Source organism: Hypomesus transpacificus, chromosome 1 (assembly GCF_021917145.1).
Source record: "Hypomesus transpacificus isolate Combined female chromosome 1, fHypTra1, whole genome shotgun sequence".
In the NCBI taxonomy this organism is placed as follows: Eukaryota; Metazoa; Chordata; class Actinopteri; order Osmeriformes; family Osmeridae; genus Hypomesus; species Hypomesus transpacificus.
The window spans coordinates 8330865-8354273 of NC_061060.1; the positions used below are offsets into that span (position 1 = coordinate 8330865).

At 44.6% G+C, this 23409-nt stretch overlaps 3 protein-coding genes across 4 annotated transcripts; 2 read left to right on the forward strand and 1 right to left on the reverse strand.

The window, feature by feature from the left end:
• Positions 1–1310: 1310 nt before the first annotated feature.
• shisa3 (shisa family member 3) lies at positions 1311–5334 on the reverse strand. Of its 2 annotated transcripts, none has more exons than XM_047024975.1 (2): positions 4542–5334; positions 1311–2910 (listed from the first exon to the last, which is right to left on the reverse strand). In XM_047024975.1, exons 1-2 carry the CDS (start codon positions 4829–4831, stop codon positions 2199–2201), a joined length of 1002 nt encoding a protein of 333 aa, XP_046880931.1. In that variant the 5' UTR covers positions 4832–5334; the 3' UTR covers positions 1311–2198. The 2 variants fall into 2 exon arrangements, with proteins under 2 accessions (XP_046880931.1, XP_046880940.1); XM_047024984.1 differs by having other exon boundaries at positions 2212–2910; positions 4561–5334.
• A 1316-nt stretch (positions 5335–6650) lies between these two features.
• Positions 6651–13572, forward strand: LOC124470823 (BEN domain-containing protein 4). Its single transcript, XM_047024962.1, has 6 exons — positions 6651–7238; positions 9723–10313; positions 10967–11058; positions 11239–11265; positions 11792–12032; positions 12251–13572. Exons 1-6 carry the CDS (start codon positions 6740–6742, stop codon positions 12481–12483), a joined length of 1683 nt encoding a protein of 560 aa, XP_046880918.1. The 5' UTR covers positions 6651–6739; the 3' UTR covers positions 12484–13572.
• An 886-nt stretch (positions 13573–14458) lies between these two features.
• Positions 14459–23119, forward strand: LOC124470723 (rab11 family-interacting protein 1). Its single transcript, XM_047024749.1, has 6 exons — positions 14459–15231; positions 17217–17746; positions 17865–18471; positions 18978–21452; positions 22134–22287; positions 22418–23119. Exons 1-6 carry the CDS (start codon positions 14852–14854, stop codon positions 22676–22678), a joined length of 4407 nt encoding a protein of 1468 aa, XP_046880705.1. The 5' UTR covers positions 14459–14851; the 3' UTR covers positions 22679–23119.
• Positions 23120–23409: the final 290 nt, after the last annotated feature.

The window sequence follows — 23409 nt, forward strand, 5'->3', positions numbered from 1 at the left end:
GTTTTGTAAGTTATGTTCTCTCTCTTCACACAGTGCACCTACTAGTGCTCTACTTTACAATAAACCTCTGTTTTTATTTCCTTGTTTTGTGAGGATATATCAGTGAAGTGATTGGTTATGCTATACTTGAGTGTTTACCTGATTGGTTGTCATCTGCTTTCAAAATGCTGAATGTGGGTCTTCTGATGTGAACGTCATTGTCGTGGAAGCAAGGCTTGGGACTGTTGCTTTTAACCAACAAACTGTCGTCTGTTTAAGTCGTGGGCTGCATGAGTGGAATAACAAACCGTTCTTTGGTTAAGTGTTAATTGTACTACTTTTGATTCTCTCTCTCAAGTGTTGGTCACTTTACTGAAGAAAAATGCACTTTTTAGATTTTTTTGATATTGTTTCTTTTTGTCTTTTGTTCAATGATTGTTCTGCATGTTGGGACTGCAAACTTTTAAGTGTTCTGTCTTTTACTGCCATAAAGGACTACTGAAATAAAACTTTACAAACATAACCGGAACATTTGTCACCTTTCCCCTGTCCAAACAATATTCCCTCCGTCCTTCTATCCCAGTCCTATCCCATGCAACATGAGACGGCTAGTTTGGTCTTCCCACATAATCAGACACCAATGTGTGTGGCAGAAAAGCGTGCGTCCAGAGGGAGGGAGGGGTGGGAACCTAAACAGGAAAAGGCAGGGGACTCTCACAGACAAACAAGTCCTCTTCATGCATGACAAACTGCGTCATGTTTTATCGTTTGTGTCTTATAATGTTGTTCATCTTACTCTCCTTTAGCTCAACCCATGGTCATCTGTAGCTTTAGCTTATACTGAGGGTTGGCTGGTCTTATCACTGCTGTCATTTTAGTATGTGTGTTATGTGACATGGTTGTCACCGTTTTTAGATTTATAGTGCAATCTCTTAAGGAATACCCCTCTTTTGAAGTCATACTCATAAAAAAAGAACTATTCCTTTTATGTAAAAAAAAAAATTATACCTAGGGAAATCTGCGGTATATTTTAGTTTTAGAGTAGAGTACGTAAATGAACAGGTCTCAAAAACGTTACACACCGTTCACCAGACCGGTGGTGTCCAAAACATGGCCTAATACAGTATGGCACTTCCACCAAGGCTGGCTACTTTAGGGTTGGAAACCGCTTGAGGCATCTGAGACCCCATGAGCATCCCCCAGACAGTATCAGCTCTACAGTATGCACTGTCAGCCATCACGGGACACTGCCTGCCAAGTCTATTTCACACTTAAATAACTGTGGAACAGAGCAGTCTTTGTGGAGTCTTGCCATACTTGTTGGTGCAACCCAAAACTCCTCTCTGTTTCTAGGACCTGTTGTTTTTAACACTGCGACCATGACATGCTCATTGAGCATTGACAATGACTGATCTCAGTGCCACATTCCTACTGTGAAGTCTGGCGCAAGACGGAGCGACAGGTAGGGGAAAGCTGGAGCACTTCAGCGGTTCACAGTGTGGGGGGATGGGTGGCTGCTTTCTCTCTTTGGAAAAACACAGATATATTTTATGTTTATTCATTCGGAATTGCATTAAGAGAAGCTGTTCGCATTGTAATTCAAGGGGAGTCTATTTTCAGCACCAAATTGAAATCTGGCTAGGTGTTTACTGAAATGAATTTATTTTGTAGCATAATAATAAAACAAAAGACGTTCCAGGTCTAGAAACACTTCATTCGCCCAGTATACTGTTCTATACCAATACATACGGTACAGTTACTACAAATACAAATACTTTGTTTACCTGCTTAACCCTCTTTCAGAGAGTCTTTCGATTGTCAAATATAACTGTTGATTTCCCTGGTTTTGAATGTCTCTGTGCTTCTATCCCAACATACACAACTGTTTCCAAGAAAACTGTCCAAACAGCCATTACGGTTGGTCCCACTTAGGAAAATCAACTGAATTTCATTTGTATCATGGTCTAGAAATAGCAGATAGTGAAATGTATCACCATTTATATATCCAAAATATATAAAAATGAAGTGAAGACACCAATATTGTTCATGATATAAATGCATATAAAAGTGCATACAATTTAAAAAAAGACCAGTATGGCTCTTGTCCATCTTACTGTGAGTTTTCCGTACTCTCCTGGGATTTAGCGAGACTAGCATTTGTAGGTACAGAAGTCCTGGCTGTCCCACAGCCCTGTGTCAGCTGAGCAGCCTACAGAGCATCAGGACAGTCCATCTAGCCAGAGACCGTGTATCTGCACCGCTGGCCCACAGAGAGGCCCCGTAATCCACCTGGCTCCCGGCTGGGACGGCCTGGTCAGCTCTGGCCAAAGTCTGCAAAACCCTTGGCCCCGGAGAAGGGCTCCGACTGCAAGGGGAAGAAGTACTGCTGTGGCAGGAGGAAACCCGCACCCTGAGAGGGGTGTGTGTGCATGGGGGCCTGGTGGAGCTGGAGCTGCGTGTGGGTGTGGGGGTGGGGGTGAGAATGGCTGGAGGGGTGTGGGTGCTGGATGCTTCCCGCCACCATGCACCCTGGAGGGGAGGTGTACGGAGGGGGCGGGGGTGGAGGTAGTGGCTGAGGGGTGGAGTTGGAGATTGTGGCAGACACCAGGCATCCATGTTGCTGGCTCTGGCCTTGCCCCTGTCCTTGGCCCCCCAGGGAATAGCGTCGTAGGGAGCCGCCACCCCCGGCGGAGCTGGAGCTGGTGGTGGCGGTGCTGGACTGGCGCGAGGGGGTGCGCAGGCTGGGGGGTGCAGTGGTGAGGATCATGGGGATGGTCTCTCCCTGACAGCTGCGGAGGGAGAAGCGGATGGGCTGTTGGGTGGGCTGCTTGGGCCGCAGGCAGGTGCAGCAGTAGACGGCCACCAGGGAGCCCACCACTACGAAGGCCACAAAGATGGAGCCCACCATCAGGAAAGGCACGTAGATGGGCTCTGAAGGGGGGGGGCAGAGTGGAGTCAGTGACCATCTTTATTGTCTTGAAGTTATAATTCAGTTGGAAGGGAATTGTAATGGAATAAATACAGGCTTTTTCAAGTATTTTTCTTTATATGTAATTTTCCACATCATATATTACTGTAGACAGATTCATGTTTTTCTCCAGGGTGGACATAGCATTTTTAGAACCAACACTTCTGTTTAGAAATCTGACATGGGAAAGTAAATGTTCACATCCAACTGAAATAAGGATCTGTCTATTTGTATGCTGCCTTGAGACCAAACTGAACAGAGGCTTTCATGTCTGGGGAAAAAAAACTCACAATGTAGATTGAAAGCTCAGATTACCCCTCAAAAGTCAATTGGCGCCTGGGGAGGAAATTATACGTTTATTTATTTTCACTAGAAAGAAATTAGGAAATTGTACTGACACTGTCAGGTCAGGTTTAAGAGCAAGCTGAAGGCAAACTGAAAAATAAAACCTTAACGAAAAAGTTAATTATATATAGGCCCCCACTTGTAAAATCATATTTGTTGTACTATTAAATTGCTATCACAATATGAACGAGTATTTAGCTGTCCGCTTATTTTATAGCCTACCTTACTTTTTTTATGATTGACAAATCGGTTTACGGTAGGCTAAGTTTATGCATCACAAATTTTAGGCGTCAAATCAAACTATAACCCTACATTTATATTGGGCATTTCTACCATTTGTCAATGTGTTTAACGGTGTAATTTCACATTTCTAACTAGATTTTCTACCGACTCCTATGTATATCCTCTTTACAGTTTATAAACGTGTTTACCCATAATTTTAGGCCTATCATCCTGATAGTAGTGATAGTGATAGTATCATGTAACTGCAGGAATGTAGGGTGACGGTCTCCGGGTGTATCGCATGCCCACTTCTCGTTTCCTTTTTTCTGTGCCGATAACAATCTACCTAACCCGCGGTCAAATAAAGCCCACGCCAAGAAAAAACAGGTGCCCAAAATGCATGCAATCGGAGCTTCTTTTGGAAGTTGTGTTTGGTGTAAATCAAGAGGCGCAGTCATGCATCCACTGTGGTTTATAAAGTAATGAATCTGCCTGAACCAAACTGGCGACTTAGCCTACATTTATTGATAAAAGCTTAAAACCCTGTTTATAATCTGATGAATAACCTACTATTGTAAAAACTGAAAAATTACGTTTACGAAAATGTTTTGATAAAATGACTTGCCTTGAACCATTTGAATTGAACAGCTGGAATTAAATGATCCAGTTCAAATGCCTCTATAAATGTCATCAAACCGTTTCCAGTAAACTTAACTTTTCCGGTTTTACAGTGTAGACCCACATTTGTTGTCTTATCTCAAACTTCAATAACTTTTTATTTTGAAAATAAATTGGATTAAAATGGATATTTGGCATACATTTTTCTATATTTTGAATTTGAGGTAAATACGTTGTTGTTGACCATGGTCATTTCTTGACTATGGATAGCCATTCAGCCTTAAACTGACACTTTGAGTAGGCTAGCCCACTAAATTACATACCATCGATTATTCAAATACCTGATTTAGATACATAAAACACTTATTATATGCTTTTTATATTGTCAATGATTTCTGCAACAACTCGCCTAGGGCAGCCTAACTTACGGGCTGCAAACTCCGTGTTCTCCAACTCTCTATCATTGGTGCAGCTTCCCTGGTCCAGCCGTGCGTCCACGGCCGCGCAGCAGTACCGCAGGGAGCAGGACCCGCAGCACACAGTGGCGTCCATGGTATCAAAGTCCTCCGGACACTGAAAGCCCTCGTGGTAATTCCCATTGCTGTCCAACCAGCCATGGCAGTACTCCCCTTGTGCGTCTGATATCCGTAGATTCCAGGTCAGATACCCCAGCAATAGGCAGCTCAAGAGGCGCACCATCCCGGCGACGAGAGTGAAAAGCCTGTATTTTGTAGACAATTCCCTAACAACTATTGTTTCAATTTTTCATTCAAAAACATTCATAATGTGTATTGTTTGGAGGAAATCCACGATCAAATCTTTAAATGTTTTTGGTTTAGTTCTCTTCTTTGGTTTAATTGTAATTCAACCATGCCAGATTCCTTGTCATGTTAGTTTTTATCCTGTTAAAATCTCCAGAGTCGATCCCAAAGGCAAATGACAGGTGTAATAGAGACCTAAATCGAACTCTCACGGTTGTCTAGATAAATAAAGGTTCGGTCTCCTGTCAAAATGTCATCATCGTGCATGGATACCAAAATAGCGTAGATTAAGCACTTTTCGTAAAAACAGACCACTATCCTCTTTTGGAAACAAGGAGAAAGTCTAGAGATCGTAATCCTTAAAGTTGTTTAACTTTGTGAAGACGTTCGCGTGCATGTCCAACATACTGTGGTGTCCAACCTCATTTGAAATCTGTTGCTTTTTGTGACCAACCTTGTCGGCGCGCACGCAAATCTATGCGCTGGACGTGCGCATTCATGTAAGCTTTCAGTGGAGTGGGCACTTTGAAGCCCCTCCGTGCTATGCCAAGTGATGTGTTCAGTGGGCTATGAGTGGCCAGACACGTCAGTTTGATTTGATTACATTACTCAGTGCGCAGTTAGTAAAGATAGAACAGGTCATATGTGTTAAATGAGGCTCATGATGAGCTTGAAACATCTTTACAACTTTCTAAATAGTTTACATTGCCTACGTTACATTTGTGAATGTTTTAGTTGCCATAGCTTTTTATTTCGTTTATCTAAAAATATAACAGGGTACATTCTTTCACATGAATATCCAAAACATTATTTATGTATATGCTAGCATACCTTGCTCAAAAAGGTGATCCAATGGGTTAAACATAAATTGAGATATTTGCCCTGACGTGAAGGTGTCGCTGATTTACATTGATATGCCGCCACCTCGTGGCTGAGAAAACTTTTACTGCCTTTCTTTGTGGGCATTATTGAAAACACCAAGAAGATTTCTGTGACATTACAGAATATTACAGTCTCGGCATTTTCACTGATCCTAAACAATACATAATTCATGATTCATTTTCAGTTATTATGCAATTTCATTTTTTTCATGACAATTTGTATTTGATCTAAGCAGGATTGAGGAGCCTTTTTTTTAAATTAATGATCTGGTTTCATTCTGCGCCCTTGACATCAACATTGTCGATTTTTTTGTGTCTTGGCAATCCCAAACGACTAAATTACTAGCTACAAATAATCAAGAGTTTGACGTAGCACACCAGAATTACAATAGTGATTTATAGACTCATTGCTTAGCCTTTATGGTAGGTTGATGTACATCACTGATTGTAGGTTAATAGCCCACTCTTTTGAGTACATATTTTGAATGTGTGCTCCTTTTTTATAATGTATCATTTTAGACTGTCAATGCACAGGGCCTATATGATGCATTGGCAGTCTAAAATTATAGCCCCCTTATGAGATTATCGTGATAAACTGTTCCCTGACTTGTCCTCTGAGGCAAAATGGCCACTAAATCCAGCCGTGGAATTCCAGTATGAAGTTTATGTACCCAATCTTTACGCCAGCTATTGAACCCAGTGGATGTCTGTGGATGTACGGTGCGCGCAGACAGCGGGTTTGCAGGTCCCGCCTGCATTTCCCTCTTGGCAGAATCACTTAAAGGCTGCGCCCCCGTCTGGGGATTGGAGCTGTGGCTTGTCAGTAAATTAGCCCACCCTCAGAGGCAAAAGGAGCCAGACAGCGAGACAGTGACGAAAAAAGAACCAGTCATCATCACCTGCCTGTCACATAAGGACGTGACAGGAGTCACCACAAGTCACTGAACACGTTGACACTTGCCGTGATGGACGGGGAAATGCAACCGGCAGACGAAGGACTCAGCGCCCCAAAAATGTGCCGGCAACAGCGGGGTCCTCACAGCTCTCTAAAAACCTTTCCGAACAAGCGGTCGACGGTAAAGGCGCGGTTTGACAGACCCACAATGGTGGATATGCAGCTATTTGGTGACGGTGGCGGGCATCACTACAACTATAACCTCAGTCACCACCATCCCTATCAGCAGCGCGTGCAGCTCCACCAAACCTCGGTCAGCACCAGTAGCGGCCAGCAGCATCACGCAACACCGCAGCAGCAGCAACATCGGTTCCCCTGCGAAAACAGACCAAGTAGCAGGGTCGCGACATCCACATCAGCAACAGTGGGAAGTGTAGCAACAGTATCGTTTGGCAGCCAGCGGCGGGTCGCAAGCAGTACGGCGCTGCGCCAAGACCCTATATATTCGTCTGGTGGTCGAGCGACACTGAAGCATCAGTCTCCGGATTGCACTTATGGGATCAGCTCTGGTAGGTTTCAAACTTATCTAAAGCGCAGTTTATTTAAAAGAAAGTAGAGAAAGGCAAAACCAAGTAGACAATTTGATTTTATTGATATCCATTCTTAGGGCCATGTTTGTAATTTGTGTCTAAATGTATTTCAATTTCAATTACTTACCACATTTAATTATTTGTCGATACTTGTCTAAATAAAGAGACTTATGTAGTGAAAACATTAGCTTCCCTGATTTAGGGACACTTGTCAAATCTTCTCTGTCTCTCATTTAGATATTTCAATTAGATGTAAGGGGTTTGTGTATGCATGTGTGTAGTGCACGGATTCTGGATGGGTAATGCATTTCTCCCAATCTGATACAATGGAACTTGAAAATAATTAATCTACATTTACATATATTAACATTAATTAATTAGCAGTTGTTTCATCCTGAACGATGTACAAATCATGTTTAGGGTAAGTGCAGCATATTATCAAAGACAAGAAGTGCCTATTTATATCAATGGTTAGTGCCAAGGAAGAGCCTTCATTTGACAAGACAGTGCAACAACTCCATCATTTCAATACAGCATTGCATAATTTCACAGATTAAGTCTGTATTTCAGGACAGTGCTTCAATCCCAACAAAACTACACCCTGAGGTGTTAAATTAAACAGCTTTCCCAGAGATATGATATCTCCTTATCTTATGTACTGTAGCAGGAAAGTGAAGCCATACTGAGACATGAAAGTATGTAAAAAGCAGCTCTTCCATAGGAAATCTACATCACAATCTACAGCACACTATTATGATAGAGGGTATATGATTGAGGGTATAGGATAGGGCTGTGGGTATACCATCTCAATTCTTCAAAACACATAGAGATACAGAAAATCATTGACCCTGTTTGCCTTCATCATAAGACCCTAACATGCCCTGTACATCACGTGACCTGGCCAGCAGCTTCTGTTGGTGGGGTGAGGGAGGCATACAAGCACAACCTGTTACCTTCCTGATCACATGACATGAACGTGATTTGAAAAGTAAGAGGGACACATTAGAGATGTCCAAATGTGAGAGGGACACGTCCCTCGTGAAATCCACTCCAATATCTACAATCACCACACAACACCCATGTTTGTGTCGTTCCTGAGGAGTTTCACATGCTGTGAAATCAACTCTGTGACAATTATTCATGTTGTTTGATGATAAAATCAGAGATCACGGTATTTTTCCTGGGGGCAACAAACACAAGTGTGTCTCCTTCGTTTCCCTCAAGCAGCCCAGAGAACAGTGGGGACCCAAGGACGGCGCTTGGAGATCAGCGTGCAATAAAGCAAATTGCATTTAAAAGCTTTCCCAAAGAGTTGTGATTAAAATAAATGGGCCTCATAAATTTCCCCTCTGCAGAGCATGTTGTGTTTAATGAAATTTTACGAGGCTCTCATCTCACAGCACCAGTGAGAGCGAGGAGAGAGAAAGAGAGAGAGGGAGGATTTGAGGGGGAGGGGGAGGGAGGATGAGAGGAGAATGATATCCGATACATCTCGTCGGGTAAACAGAGACGGCGCGCATATTAATAAATGCGACACATCTGCGCCGGGCCGATAGACACGTCTGAGTGGCTGCAGAAGGAGCAGGGCCCGCCCAGTTGCAGGGGTGGCGTGGCTGTCTGAGCTCATAATCACCTGGCTCGTCTGCTGGGGCCAGGGGGGCTGACATGTCATCACAGGAGCTGAGATGTGCCAGCTCATCACATTGACGTGTGTTCAGACTGCTGGGAGAAGGGGGGGTTGAGTTGGGTGGTTTTTTGTGTGTGGTTGTTTTGGACATTTCTGTGTTTTCTTATGTTTTTGGTATTTACTGGGGCTTGGTCATCTGACCAAAATGGGCAGGTTTCCTTTGGTGGAGCTCATTCTATAAGATGAACAGATTAAATGGCAGCAAAGGGAAAAGTAGAATGAAAGAAAACAGAAGTCAGAAAAAACAAAGAATAGTGTTATGTGGACATGAAGTCTTGAGCAGTGATGCAGAAACCACACTCATAATACTGACACTGAAACACACATGTTGTTGACTGTGTGTTCTCGCCTACATCTCAGTGCACTACCAGCAGCACACTCTCTAGGGAGCACAATATTAAAATATGAAACACATGTTTTATTGAGGGGATGAACATAATTCTAATGTTAAAATATGAAACACATGTTTTATTGAGGGGATGAACATAATCCTAATTTCACGATGATGACACATTTTGTTTAAATTGCATGCTTGATTGTCATACTGAGATCCATGCCTCACTAAATACAGAGGCAGCTTAAATTGTTTCACAGCAGGGAAACATTTTCCTCAGTTGGTTTTTAAAATAGTCCTTGCAATCTATCATATTCTGCTACTCAAAACATTTTTGAGAGAAAACACCAATATTGCTTGTATAAACCAAAGCTTTATTTTTATCATCATTGCAAACCGTTAAACAACTTTGCTACATGTTTTGTCTCCTCTCCCCACATAGAGAACCGTCTGATTCTGGACGCCTTTGCCCAGCAGTGTAGCAGAGTTCTTAGTCTTCTCAACAATGGCCGCCTCCTGGAGCCGTCCCCTCCGCCTGCCCACATAAAGCAGGAGGAGTCCTGTCAGCCTGGACCAGGAGGGGAGAGCAGGCCGGTGGGGGGGCAGGGTGGAGGCCACTACCCCCCGCTGGAGAAGACCAGACCTGAGGAGAGCACCTCCACCACCAACCCAGATGAGGAGGCCCAGCGAAGCCAGTGGAACCAGCAGCAAACCTCCGCCTTCCTCCGCATCTTCACAGACTCCCTGCAGAACTACCTGCTCTGTGGGCCCCAGCAAACTGTTCCAGGAGGCCTAGAGGATGAGCCGTGCCCAGTGGCGGAGCCCGTATCTGGGGTGTCTCCCGGTCACAACCTGGGGGGCTGGAGCTCCCCGGCTCCCTCGGAGTCATACGGCCACCCTTCGTCCACCCTGCCTGAGGAGGAAGAGGAGGAGGAGGAGAGCTGCTGCCCCCGCTGCCTGGAGCTGGAGCAGGAGGTGCTGAGTCTGCAGCAGGAGAACGAGGAGCTGAGGAACAAGCTGGAGCACATACCAGGTACCGCAAGTCACTGGACCATTATGGGTTGTCATAGTTCACAGTGCAAACCCCCCCACTCCTAGTCATGGATAAAAACAAGGGAATTTTTGGAAGGTCAATTGTAGATCCCGTTGTTTGATCAGTTATGCATGATTTGATTTGATTTATGCATAGAAAGCATGAAAAAGCCTTTCTTAAGTCCTTATGTGTGTGGTGTTGTATCTCTGTATCAGTCCCACACACAGCTTCAGACCCCCTCACTCAGCCTCTCAGCCTGACACCCTCAAGGCTCTGGGCAAAACTTAACTGAATAATCTGACTGTCGTTCTCATTACCCAACCTGCTCTCTCCTCAGCTTTCACAAGTCCCCTGTGTCGCCAAGACCCAATTAGCTGTAAGGCTGCTGTCTCTTCATTGGGAGTCTTAACAGATATACACACAGTCTTATTGAATATTATTGTAGAGCACAGAATGAATTACTCAGTGAACTAGCAGTACGAGCAACGTCAGTATGAGTTATTATTATTTCAGCATGCAAGTGCACACTAAGTACCTCACACGTACAAGAACAAGTATCTTCCCCTAGCGTTTGGAACTACCTTCTCAATGGGTCTCGGAGACATGGGGTTGTGTAACCATCATTGATCACATTGGCTTCATTTTCTGTGCAGCTCCCTGTCAGAATGTTCTAGACTTTTTCAAGAGTGTTCTCCAGTTCCACAACCAACTGGTGCAACCCATGCCAGAAGAGCAGTTAACAGAGGTGAGGATTAACACGTATGAAATAGTACTTATCTTCCTTGGAGCATACTTATGGAGAAACAAATATGTTATTGGTTAAATATTATAATGCTACAGTATATAATACATACATCATTCTATAAATCAAAAATCAAGACAGCAGTGGACACGTGTACATCTAAAGAGTCCTCTATCTCTACAGGAAGAAGAACGGAAAACAATCTTTGAGGTTTGTGAAATTTGTGAAATTTGCGTGACTCAAATAGCAGCCTATATATACATATATACACAAACTGAAAGTAGTGGCACAAAATGTGAAACTACCATTCAAATGATGTCCTATAAATGATCTGAGAATTGTTGATCTTTGTGAGAGTATCACTTTGAAACCGTATTGCATAACGATGACACCTGTAAAGAAAAAAGTAAATGTGTGAACTAGCCAACACAACTACTTTGTAACACAGAGGCAACAATATCAGGGTCCATAGTACATAAGACTGTTATTAGACACATAGCAAGTAAATAACCATGGTACAACATGTAACACTACACAAATCGTACAGCTACTCCTTAACAATATCACAATTGATATGCAGTATTTATCTAGCTAAAAATCTAGAGAGTGCAGGCTCAAATCCCTGTTGGTATGTAGCTTTGGATAAGAGCTTACCCACTTCATAGTCCTCAGGTCGAAGCCCCCTCTTCTTTCTTTGACGTACTGCATCTTCTTAATGTACCCCTGTTGCCCTCAGGGCAGTAAGCAGCTCCTGGGAAACTACCCACTGTTCATCACCAACAAGCAGTGGGATGAGGCAGTCAACTCCTCCAAGAAGGACGGGCGCCGCCTGCTGCGATACCTGATCCGCTTTGTCTTCACCACGGACGAGCTCAAGTACTCCTGCGGCCTGGGCAAGAGGAAGCGCTCAGTCCACTCGGGAGAGCCCGGCCCAGAGAGACGACCCCTAAACCCTATCAAGGTCACCTGCCTCAGAGGTATGACCTATCAGCAGGTCTGTCTCTGTGTGTGTCTGTTTTGTTTTTGTTTTTTTTGGGGGGGGCGGTTTTTGGGGGGGCTGTCTGTGTGTCTGGAATGCGTGTCTGGCTGTTCGTTTGGGTGTTTGTCTGTCAATCAGTCTTTCTGTGTGTCAGTCTGTTTGTCCCCTTAGTCTTTAAAGTACATAACAACCACAAAAGAACCTTCTCCTCTTCAGAGTTCATCCGAATGCACTGTGCTTCCAACCCTGACTGGTGGATGCCTTCTGAGGAGCAGATCAACAAGGTGTTCAGTGATGCGGTGGGCCATGCGCGCCAGGGCCGGGCGGTCGGTACTTTCCTGGGCAGCAGCGGCAGCAGCACCAGCAGCCTCTATATGGAGGGCTACGACGGGCACCTGTCCCAGGACGAACTGTTCCTCAAAGGCTCCCAGAACGGCCTTGCAGACTGAGGAGGAGGCAGCGTGGTGGAGCTGTGGAGCTGCAGCCCGGGACACAGACACCCGGGTTCTGACGGACGGGAACAAGCAACATTCCAGAGGACAAAGTCCACATGTGGATTTGTTTTTGGTTGACTTTTAGTTGTGCCGATCTTGAGTAACTGTGAAAGGGCATCAAATATGGTACATGGAGAGAAGCTCTTGTGGGGAATGAAACAAGTCTTCCGTTTTCCACGTTTTGGTTAAGTTCTCAGCATCAACAGGAAAGGCAGGGGACACATTAGATTGGCTGATTAACACATTATGACATTACCTGTGAATTGTGGTTTAATTGCTAAAGAATAAGACCTCAATTACCCTGGAATACTGTGCCAGTATTTGTTGATTGGCAATTGTAAGGGTTAGAAAATGCATACAATCAACATTAAATTATAGGCCGTGACTGACGAAGACCTCCATTACCTAATCTGCCAAAGATACAGTATTTGTGAAACAAATTATTACTTTATATATTTGGCCTTTAAAATATGACATTTTATTTTACAGCCTAAACATAAAATTGGTGCTGTATCTTAGTGTCCAATATTCGATCTGATTAAACCAATACAAGTATGTAATCTAAGTACAAATAATATTATGTTTGGGTCGCAACTGTCCATGTGGGTTTAACCTAAGCAATGCCTTGTTGTGAATACTGTAGTTACAACAATTACAGAAAAATAGGCATCTTCACAATTTTGTTGTTATGGTTTCTAAACTTTGCTTTGCATTTTGAATGTATTTAATCTATTAGGCAACTAAAAGTTGGACATTTTAAATACTGAGTGTGTGGAATTAAAGTATGATGGTTGTTACTGTTACAACAGTAGTCCTTTGTATGTGAGGTATATATAGGCTCTTTACACAAGCTTCTATCTCAAATGCCTCAGCCAAGTAGAAAAGTGCCACAGATAGCTCGTCGATGAGATTCTGTTGTTCTGTGCATACTTTTTTGGATGTGATGTGTGATTACTTAACCCGTGCTGTACATTTTGTAAAAACAAACAACAACAACAAAAATATTTTACTTTCAAGGTGGCTGAGTCAACACTGTGAAACAATCCGAGGTCATTTTTACTGAGAAACTAGAAGTTATTGTTGTGTTTTTATTTATAATAAAATAAAACGACTGTACACGACCCTTTTTGGAGTTTACTTTGTATTACATGCGGTTGGGGATGAGATAGCCTACGTGTAAATTGGCTAAGCATTTATCCTCCAGTAGATGGCACGCCAAGCTAGCTGCAATTCTGCAGCAAACACGTTAAACCTTCCAAGCCCACAGTGGTGGCGACCAACCAGTTTTAGGGCTTAAATGTACGTTTCGATCTTAAACCTGACACTGCAGTGATCCTCAATGGTTTTCCTTCACTATCGCGAACACACGTTAGTTCAAATACATTTTAGGCTATTTTATACGATTTTGACGGTTACATAGAGTCTCAATCCCCCAAAGAGCCATTAACGTGCTAAAGGTCCTCGAAGACCAGATTTTATTTATACGTTTATTTTTTTTGTTTATATTATTACATAACAGTTTGACATGGTGATCGCGCAAGATAACGAATCCCTATTGTTGAGACTTGTTTACAGTTAGCCTACAAATACATCTGTCAACCGCATATGGCCGTGGGACGTTTTGCCTGGAAATATCTACATCAGGCTTGCCCGCCCTACCAACCAATTTAGGGACCACAGATGGTCAAAAAAGGATGCATAACTATACTCAGTTAAAATGTATTATTTCAATAGTCTATTAGATAAGCACAAAGACGTGCATCTATTTGATCATAGGAAACAATTTGCACTTCTATGAAGACATAATTTTGGAAATGTTGAACATTCACATCTGATCACCGCTCAGGGGTGTTTCTCTTTAATTCTGCAGTAGACTACCCATCCTTCAGTATGCGGGCCTGTAAACTCGTCAGGAAGGGCGGGTCGTGAGCAGCACAATGTGTTTTTGGATAGTTAACTACTGATGCGACAAGCAGTGACCAGCCAGCAAGTCAGTAACAGCAAGCACAACGCTAAACTTGATTTGCCACCGAGTAATCTGGTTTAAGTATGCCATGCGTGTTCCTCATGTGCAAGATACCCTGATTTTATTCGAACAGACCTTCGAGACGCACTTGAGAAGGAGTGCGTGGATTTTTGAGAAAATTCTGCAGAGGTTCTGCGTCTGTTTGCAAACGCAGCAAGTAACGGTACACCCAGGCTCAGAGAGAGCCGACGACATTGTACTCATTGCGCAATTGACAGATCGGGAAAGACTACAACATTTTGATCGCGAATATTTAGGACTTCTACGTATCACGCTCTGCCACTATTGTGGTACAAGATGATGTCACTTATAGATTTGGACGATGACCAGAGATGGGTCCCCACGCATGTGAATGTCACTGTCCTTCGTGCAAAGGGATTGCGAACGAAGGGCAAGCATGGGAGTCGTTATGTTTATACTATCATTCAGGTAGGGAAGGAGAAGTACACAACCGGCTTGGTCGAGAAGGCGGCAATGCCTGAATGGAATGAGGAATGCTGTTTCGAACTTCTCCCCGGTATTTTGGAGCATGGGGGACGGAGCTCCTTTCCTCCGGGGAGCGGTGACTTGGTCCTTACCGTCATGCACCGGGTGCTGATCGGCCTTGATGTCTTTCTTGGTCAAGCTATCATCCCTCTGGATAAGATATTTCATGACGGAATGTGTCCTAGAGATGAGTAGGTTGATTTCACATCATTCATTATGGGTATATTCATTCAATGACAAATTAATTATATTAACGTGGTAAGTAAAAACAAAAAATATGTTCCATGATTGACAGATGTTGCCGCTGGTACAAGATGCTATGGTTGTGGGGGATTAGAAGTAGTGAGGTGTCAATCAGGGAAGATTAAACTTCATGTAGAAGATATATCTATCGATATGAACCTCGGCAGACACAAATAGCTGCACATTGAACACTGGCTGACCAACCCCACAACAAATCCAGGGACTGACGTCATGTTCAGTGTTTACAAGTGTCAGAGTCTTGAGATGAAGAGCAACCATTGCTTGATGTAAGATGAAGGCCTGTTTCCCTTGTCATCATTACAGAGCACTCTGCTCTGGCTCTCAACTCCTCAGTATCAACGATGCAGCCATCACGTTGTCAATCTTATCCTTGAGATAGTACTTCTATAATGATTTCTATAGCAAATGTAAGAACAACCAGTATTTGTCTGTGCTGTACAAGGTCAAATATGGCACCAAACGGCACATTTATTGAAAGGACACATACACAGATAGGATAACTTTGCTATGCTTACATAGGTTAGGGAGAATAAGAGGATTTAAAAACATAAAGTGGGAGAGAATCTGATATGGAGCAGAATACTTTTTCCAGTGTCATGGGGCTTCAACTGAACAGGCACGTCACCCTTTGATTTCAAACGGGAATTGGGAACAGACTATTAAAAGCAGACTATTTGAAGACCTTAATGGCCAATGGGTCTCATACAACGAATAAGCTCAGGAATGTGATCGGGTGCCAAGCAATACCTTGTAAACATAATAAAACCTTGAATTTTGTATTGAACAGGCAGCTAGTGAAAAGAGACATAATTACATGACAAACCCTGTCTCTGTTCTTGGTTCCAGTCAGGAGCCTAGCAGAAGCATTTGCTCTACCTGAACGTGTGACAGAGAAGACAGGAAAATACCACCCAGTCCAAATGAATGGTTTTGTACAGTATCTTGCCACATCATGCCCAATCAGCTACCGTACAATTTTGTCTGAGAACAACAAGCAGCAGCTTTCTGCATGAAACATCCTATTTTTATTTTTTACACAACAGGAGAATCATGTCCAGTAGAAATGAAGGACCCAAATGGACCTAAAAACAGTATCTGTGAATACATACTAGAAATACTGAAATCAAAACACTAAAACTTGAAAAATGATAATACATAGGGTCTAAAATGAGTCACCTCCAGTGTATTCCCCTAATGTTTATTGACTCTTCATAACCCTGTGTAAAACGTCTGATGGATCTACAAAACAAAAGTGTCTTACAAGTGTGTTGAGTCTCAGGTGAATGTGTTGGATTCAAAGGACTGTTTCAGTAGTATCAGGCAATTTCCGCAGTCAAGTAAGGCAACACCACACAGCTGGCTTTAATTGAGGGCCTTCTGCTCTCTATTCCTCTCCCCAAGCAAAGAGCAGAGGAACTCACATGGAATAACACGCATTTGTTTTGGATCCAGAACACATGTTTCTGGTCCTTTTTCAAGGGGTGAGAGAACAAATGCAGTGGGAGGATTTCCTAGGTGCGGCCTTCAAAACTTCATTATCCAGTAGAGGACCTTTTCGGAATTCAATTTAGTTCTTCCATCAGAGCGCTGAAAAAATAGTTTGTGGTCAAACGTATACATGATGGTCAAATCACGATGCCCCCCCCCCCCCCCAGCCCCATTTATCTGGCTACCATTCAGTTATGCAATATTGCAAGCAGCTGCCAAACAAAACACAGAAAACGATCTTTATGGGATTTCTTTTTTTCTCTCTGTTGCAGTATGGTCAGTCAAAACATCTAACTTTCATTCTCTGTTTGGTTTTTGAATACTTTCTATTACAGAGAAAGTATGTATTGAATGTGTTTACACAAAGGCATGTGAACGACGGGTTTTGATGTTTACTCCCAGTCTTCCCTCAATGTGCCTCCAGGTGGCTCAGGCTCAACTCCAAGGCCGGGCGGAAGGAGAAGGAACGTGGGGAGCTCCAGGTGACGGCCCAGTTCACCCGTAACAACATGACCGCCAGCATGTTCGACCTCACCATGAAGGACAAGCCTCGCTCAGCCTTCGGCAAGCTCAAGGACCGCGTGACGGGTAGGAAGAGGGGTGACGTGGAGTCGTCCTCGGCCATCGTTCCCGGGCGCTTCGCTGCCTTGTCGGGGGGGCTGGGCCAGCCTTTTGGTGAGGGGGGCGGTGAGGAGGACCCTGGAGTTGGAGAGGTGGTGACGGAGGAGAAGAGGAGTAAAATGAAGGACTTCTTCAAGGGAAGACTGCGGAGGTCTTCGGACACCAGGTCGTGCTCTTCGCTGGCCTCTGAGAACAGCGTGTCGTCCATGGCCAGTGACACTCCCGGCCCCCCTCCATGTCTGGACCTGCTGGCAAACCCCCCCAGCTCCCCGATCTACCGTAGCAAAGTCAAGGAGGACACCCAGAATGGAGAAATGGAGCTAGCAAAGAAAGGTGGGTCAGAGATCCCTCCTATGTTTGTGTGTGACACAAAGAGTAGCACAGCTTAAAAAAATGTATCTCGTATGTCAATTTCCTCACTTCCTCAACCCACTTCCTTCCCCTCCAACAGTGCTGACGTCACAAACCTCTCCAAAGATACTGACCCACAAGCGAGCGTTCAGCGATGAGGCAGGTAACATCAGCACTCCCCTGCCTAGGCTATGCCCCGCTGTAGAGTCCCTAAAGGGCCAGGGCATGACCCTCTCACAATCGTCACTGTGCATCAACGGCAGCCATGTCTACTCGGAGCCCGTGACTCCTCAGCGAAGCTCAGGCACCCTCCCCTCCAAGCTGGTCTTACTGGAGAAATGTTCCCCCCTCTCCCGCTCACTGCAGAACCTCACAAAGCGAAGCGATGACAAGGGCTCCCCGAGGGAGGGCCGACGCTGGTCCTTTGACAAGGGGAAGAAGGAGCAGAAAGAGGAGGACAAGGAGGCTGATGCTGAGGTGGTCCAGGTCCAGAGCGCCCGGACGACCGGTCGACCGGTACAGGCGGCGGCGCCCATTCTGTTGACCGCCGCCACTGACTCAGCAGAAAAAGGGAAGAAGCAGAGGAAGACCTTGTTCTCTGGAGGGAGGAGCGATTCTCTTCCTGCCAAGTCAGACCTGAGCCAGACAGCTCCTGAGGGGAGACTCAGGGGGTGGTTTGGCTCTGGGGAATCCCCGAACAAGCCAAGGTGAGTGAGGGTCAAGCCAGTCCTGTGTCTCTGGGTCTCCAGGGCTTCACAGGGCTGTGTTTTTGTCGCCTACCGAGCTACTTAGGCATCGATCTACTTAAAGGCTTTGTTTCCCTGTGTTCAGTGTCTTTGCTGCCCCCTATAATTTTGAAATGCGAATTAAATCATCCTCCATTTTACTTTCCTCTCTCAACATCCCACGCTGTCTACCCACCGTTTCATACAGTGAGTTTACAGCCAGGCTTGGGTATTTTTATCGCTTTTTATTTCTATTTCCACAATCCCATTGTTGTTTTGGTTTTGCTGAGTCAACATATACTGTTAAAGCTGCTCTCTGAAAACAGTCAGTGTAGTCACATACAGTATTGCAGACAAAACATCTCCCATATTGAACCACCTTATTGTCAAGCTTCTGGGTGGCCATTTTCAGTTTGTGTTCCCTATATATTAAATGGTCAACTGGCACAGGATTAACTAAGAGGACTACTTGTGCCTTCCCTCCACAGGCTGGAAGTTTCTCCTAAGGTAGAAAGCAGCTCAGATGTACCCCCTCCCCTCCCCCCTCGCTCCCCCATTCCTCCCCAGTGCTCGTCCCCCTCCGCCTGCTCCACTGGTCGCACCTCACCCGACACTGGTCATCCCACCAACCCCTTCACCCCCTCCCCTCCCACAACACCCGTCTCGCCCTCCAACCCCTTCCTGCCTCGTATGCAGTGTAACCCCTTTTTTGAGGAGCTCATAGCTGAAGAGACACAAAGGTCCCCTCCTCTCGCTTGCCGCTCCGCCGCCTCACCCCTCTGTCATTCCACAGCTTCGCCCTCTCGGCCCCACATCCCCAGCCCTGCACCCCATGACGCCATTCAAAGAAAAATGGCCGCCATCAGGCGAGAGCGTCCCAGGGCTGTTGCCAGGCAGATGTCCCTTCCTGCTTTGCTCCCAAAACAAGCTGCACCCAACCCTGCCGATCCCTTCAATCCTCGCTCCATGTCGGAAAGTGGTGGTGAACTGGACGAGTCATTCGATGCTTTTGCCTCCAGCCGGCTGAATCCTACCCAGAACTCTTCAAAGCCCCCTCCACAAACTCACAGAAGAAGCACTCCACCTGTGGACAATCACTCCATTCAGCCGATTGATGAGATAGATATGCCTGAAGAAGATCCTCCACCATTGCCCCCAAGGAGACCCATTAGAACTGCAGTCAATGACATGTATTCTGAAAGCTGGTTACATAGAGGTCAAGAGCTTGCCGTCCACAAAGAGGCCTGCCTTTTGTCTCAAACCGGCGCTGCCTCCCTTCAACACGTTAGAGATGGAGACCGTAAGCGAAATACTCCTAGCCTCTCCACAGAGCTCCCCCTCAGCAGTGAGATGTCACTATCTCACACTGATCACTCCCAACCCAAGGCAAACCTGCCAATGTCCCCTCCCCTGTTTATGGATGAAGACCAGTTCACCAAGTTTAAATATGAACCGTTAGAAGATGAAGCTGAAAGCTGGAGGGGGATATTCACTGAGCAAGATTTTTGTGAACCCGATGTCATGGTCAACCATGAGAAGACAGATGTAAAACATTCAGACGAGGGTGTTAGAAAACAGACCACTTCAAAAGCTTCTCATTACGAAAGTTCAGACGTAGCTGAACCTAAAATGCTTCTTGATGGCGACATGTCAGTAGCTGACCTACTGAGCATGTCATCCCCAAAAATTCCCAAATCAAACATCCAGATACATGATGTTGTTTGTACTACACAAGACCCAACAGCGGAGCCTTGTTCCACTCACCCAGATAAACCTACCACTATAAACAATAACCAGTCACCCTCACTAACCTTGGAAGATCTGAATAAGAACATTAGTAATTCTGATTTTAGCTTTATTGATTCAGATGGTTCGTCTCCATCTGAAATAGGCAACACTCTAAAAGGTCTGGGTGGTATTTTCCTTCCACCATCTGCTGATTCTCCTCTAGCCCTGTACCACGACGTGATGACGGCAACTTCAGAGGATAGGTTCACTTTAAAAAGGCCTAGTCTCACAGATATCAACTCAGCCTTTGAAATGAATGCACCGATTAGTAAGCAACTGAAAGTTTCAGCTGTCTGCCAAGAAAACTGTCTTTATGGAGGTTGCGAACTGGGAACACCAATGTGTATGTCCACAGACTCTATAGATGTCCTGAAGGATGAAAGCACTTGTGATTTGAAACAAGAGGCTCAATCAAGTAATGGCTTTCTTAAAGAAAGCATTGATTTTAAGGAAACACCGTCTTCACTTGATTGGAATGGCAATCCACCATACAAGCCTGTAAGCAGTGAGTCTTCACCACAGGTAGTCAGCGCACGGAAGAGTCTAAAGGGGATGATACGTGAGCTCCATGGCGATGGCAGTCCAAAAACTCCCAGAGGAGGAAGAAGAAAGAGCGATTTTGATATATCATCCTCTCTGGTTCAACAAATCATGGAAAGCAGTGAAGGACCCTTGTCATATCAGCCTACAAGATCTTCTCTTTCCTCCCCAGTGTCTCCAGATAAAGAAATAAACATCAGGGTAAATGGTCTAAATAGAGAACAGATCGACTGCAATGAACTAACCACAAAGCTAGGACATTCTGCCTCAAAGCAAATGGGAGAAATAAGCTTTGAAGATCTTCATGCCAAAGTAGCTCCAAAATTGAAAAGCCCTGCTAAGTCAAGGCTTGGTGCCTTTGTGCATGTCTCCAATCCCTGTGCTTCGGACCTCTTCTCCGCCCCTTCCCTGGCAGATGGCACTAATGATCAGGCTAACATACCCCTCACCCTTGCCACTTGCCCCATCTTGCATCCCCCCACACTGAGGCCCAATCCTGGAGCTAGTGCCACCCTGGTTGTGGCCCCCTACTCCTCCTCCTCCTGCACTACTGCCCAGTCCCAGGTCGATGCACGGCAAACACTTTTGCCTGAGGAGACACAACCAGCTAGCAGCCTGCCCCATCAGGAGAGCAGGTGAGACACTTCAGCTCTGCAGAGTGTACCCACTCAACCCCTCTTTAGAACATACCCATGTGGGTTGCCAGATTGTTGTCAACTAACCCGCAGTAGGAGCCATCTTGGGTGCATTAACTTAACTTGCTGATTACCTTACTGATTATTTGGCTTTTATACTCAAATGCTGAAACAAAAAGTGGATTTTATCTGTGTTTATACAAGATATACTCTGTTTCCTTTAACTTCCAAACCAATTTCACTTGCTTATGTTGGAACCTGCAATACCTGCATGTTTTACATTCTTTCATTTTTATGTTAACCATCGATCATCTGTGTTTTTGTTATCGTCATGTACATCTGTTGCATTCAAGGTTTACATGTAAATGGCACAGCTACCATAATTATCAGTGCTACCATTATTAACCATCTGCTATTGAAATCTAGCTGGAAATGTCTTCCCTTACTCTGTCAGTGGCATGAAATTATGTTCCATGAATTGTACTGAAAATAAACTAAACATATACCTTTATTAAGTGTACAGTGTATAGCCTTATATCAGTATTTTTGACGAGTCAATATTGGAACCCTAAGAAAGATATTAGTTGCCCTTGCAACACACATTAATACAGCACTACAATGAGTATTGATCCTCCTGTTAACCTCACACTCTTCTTTGCTGCCGCCCTGGTTCCTCTCTAGCCCCCATCCAGTGAAGCCCCTGACCACCTCAACCAGCCAGGGGGAGAAGAGAGAGGAGAAAAGAGAAGGCCGCTCGGTCCTGGAGAAGCTCAAGTCCACCATCCACCCAGGACGCTCTGCCCAGCCCACAGGAGCCCAGGCTGATAATGCTCAGGTAGGACATGCCGAACCTCCACTCCGAGTCAAAAGGGAAGGTATCATCGATGTGTCATAACATCTCATGAACCTCCCTACCCACCTCTGCCTTTGTGTATCCCCCCATCCCCCTCTCTGTCTCTTGGCAGGAGGCGTTAGTTGACAACTCTGCCCAGTACCAACACTTGACCAACATGGAGCTGATAGCCCTTCTGCTGCAGCAAGAGATGGACATGGAGAAGGAGCAGGCAGCTTCCCAACAGCAGGGGGCATTGTTGGAGAAACGTGAGGCCGAGCTGAAGAAGGTGAAGGCCCAGGTGCGCGACCTGGAGGACTACATTGACAGGCTGTTGGTGCAGATCATGGAGCAGACTCCCACACTGCTCCAAGTGCGCTCCAGACACAAGTGACACCTGCGTGTGTGTGTGTTGGTGTGTTGACCCGCTCCGATTATCAGTTTACTCTAGAGCAGTGTTTCTCAGATGTTGGACTGTAATTTTTTTCCCTAGGTTACAGTGATTGTTTTCCAGCTGTAAAGATAGGATTTGCTGAGTCGGTAGAAGCTCACATATGAAAGGTCCAGGAGTTCTTCTGATGGATTGATGAGCATAAACAGAATTTGGGAAGCAATGCTCTAGGGCAGGTGTAGTCAAACACATCTACTAAACCAACGTGATCTCAAAAACCATCCAGGTCTTTTCACTGCTGATACTGCCCGGTTGATGTAGACACAGTATTATCCAATATGCATGCATCATATTATACAAATTTGATAGGATGAGGATGCGAAAATATGAAAAACAAAAACTATACAGAAACCACACTCACTTGCTATGTAGTGTGAGCTTACACAGCTTTTGGCAAATGATCTGCATTAGAAGGATTAAAACTGCATTCATCAGCAATAGAGCAACATAACTGTCTTCCTTTTTAATAATGCAACTTTAATGATTAATGACATCATTTAAATGCTAGTGAATCATACACAGCCAATGATAAAGTGTTCATTTAACACCAGGAGAGTTGATAAGTCCATCTCATGAGTGTACAAGTACCACAAACACTCTTGATGTTAAATTACAACTTTTAAATATGCTGTGTATTGCACTTCTAAAGTTCAGGAAACATTGAAGTAACTATA

Coding starts and splice junctions, on each gene's coding strand:
- LOC124470823 (XM_047024962.1), top strand. CDS start 6,740: ATGGACGGGGAAATGCAACCGGCAGACGAAGGACTCAGCGCCCCAAAA. Junction 10,314..10,966: donor CAAGCTGGAGCACATACCAG/GTACCGCAAGTC, acceptor TTTTCTGTGCAG/CTCCCTGTCAGAATGTTCTA. Junction 11,266..11,791: donor AACGGAAAACAATCTTTGAG/GTTTGTGAAATT, acceptor TGTTGCCCTCAG/GGCAGTAAGCAGCTCCTGGG.
- LOC124470723 (XM_047024749.1), top strand. CDS start 14,852: ATGATGTCACTTATAGATTTGGACGATGACCAGAGATGGGTCCCCACG. Junction 18,472..18,977: donor GAATCCCCGAACAAGCCAAG/GTGAGTGAGGGT, acceptor TTCCCTCCACAG/GCTGGAAGTTTCTCCTAAGG. Junction 21,453..22,133: donor CTGCCCCATCAGGAGAGCAG/GTGAGACACTTC, acceptor GTTCCTCTCTAG/CCCCCATCCAGTGAAGCCCC.
- shisa3 (XM_047024975.1), bottom strand. CDS start 4,831: ATGGTGCGCCTCTTGAGCTGCCTATTGCTGGGGTATCTGACCTGGAAT. Junction 2,911..4,541: donor CGTAAGTTAGGCTGCCCTAG/GCGAGTTGTTGC, acceptor CCCCCCCTTCAG/AGCCCATCTACGTGCCTTTC.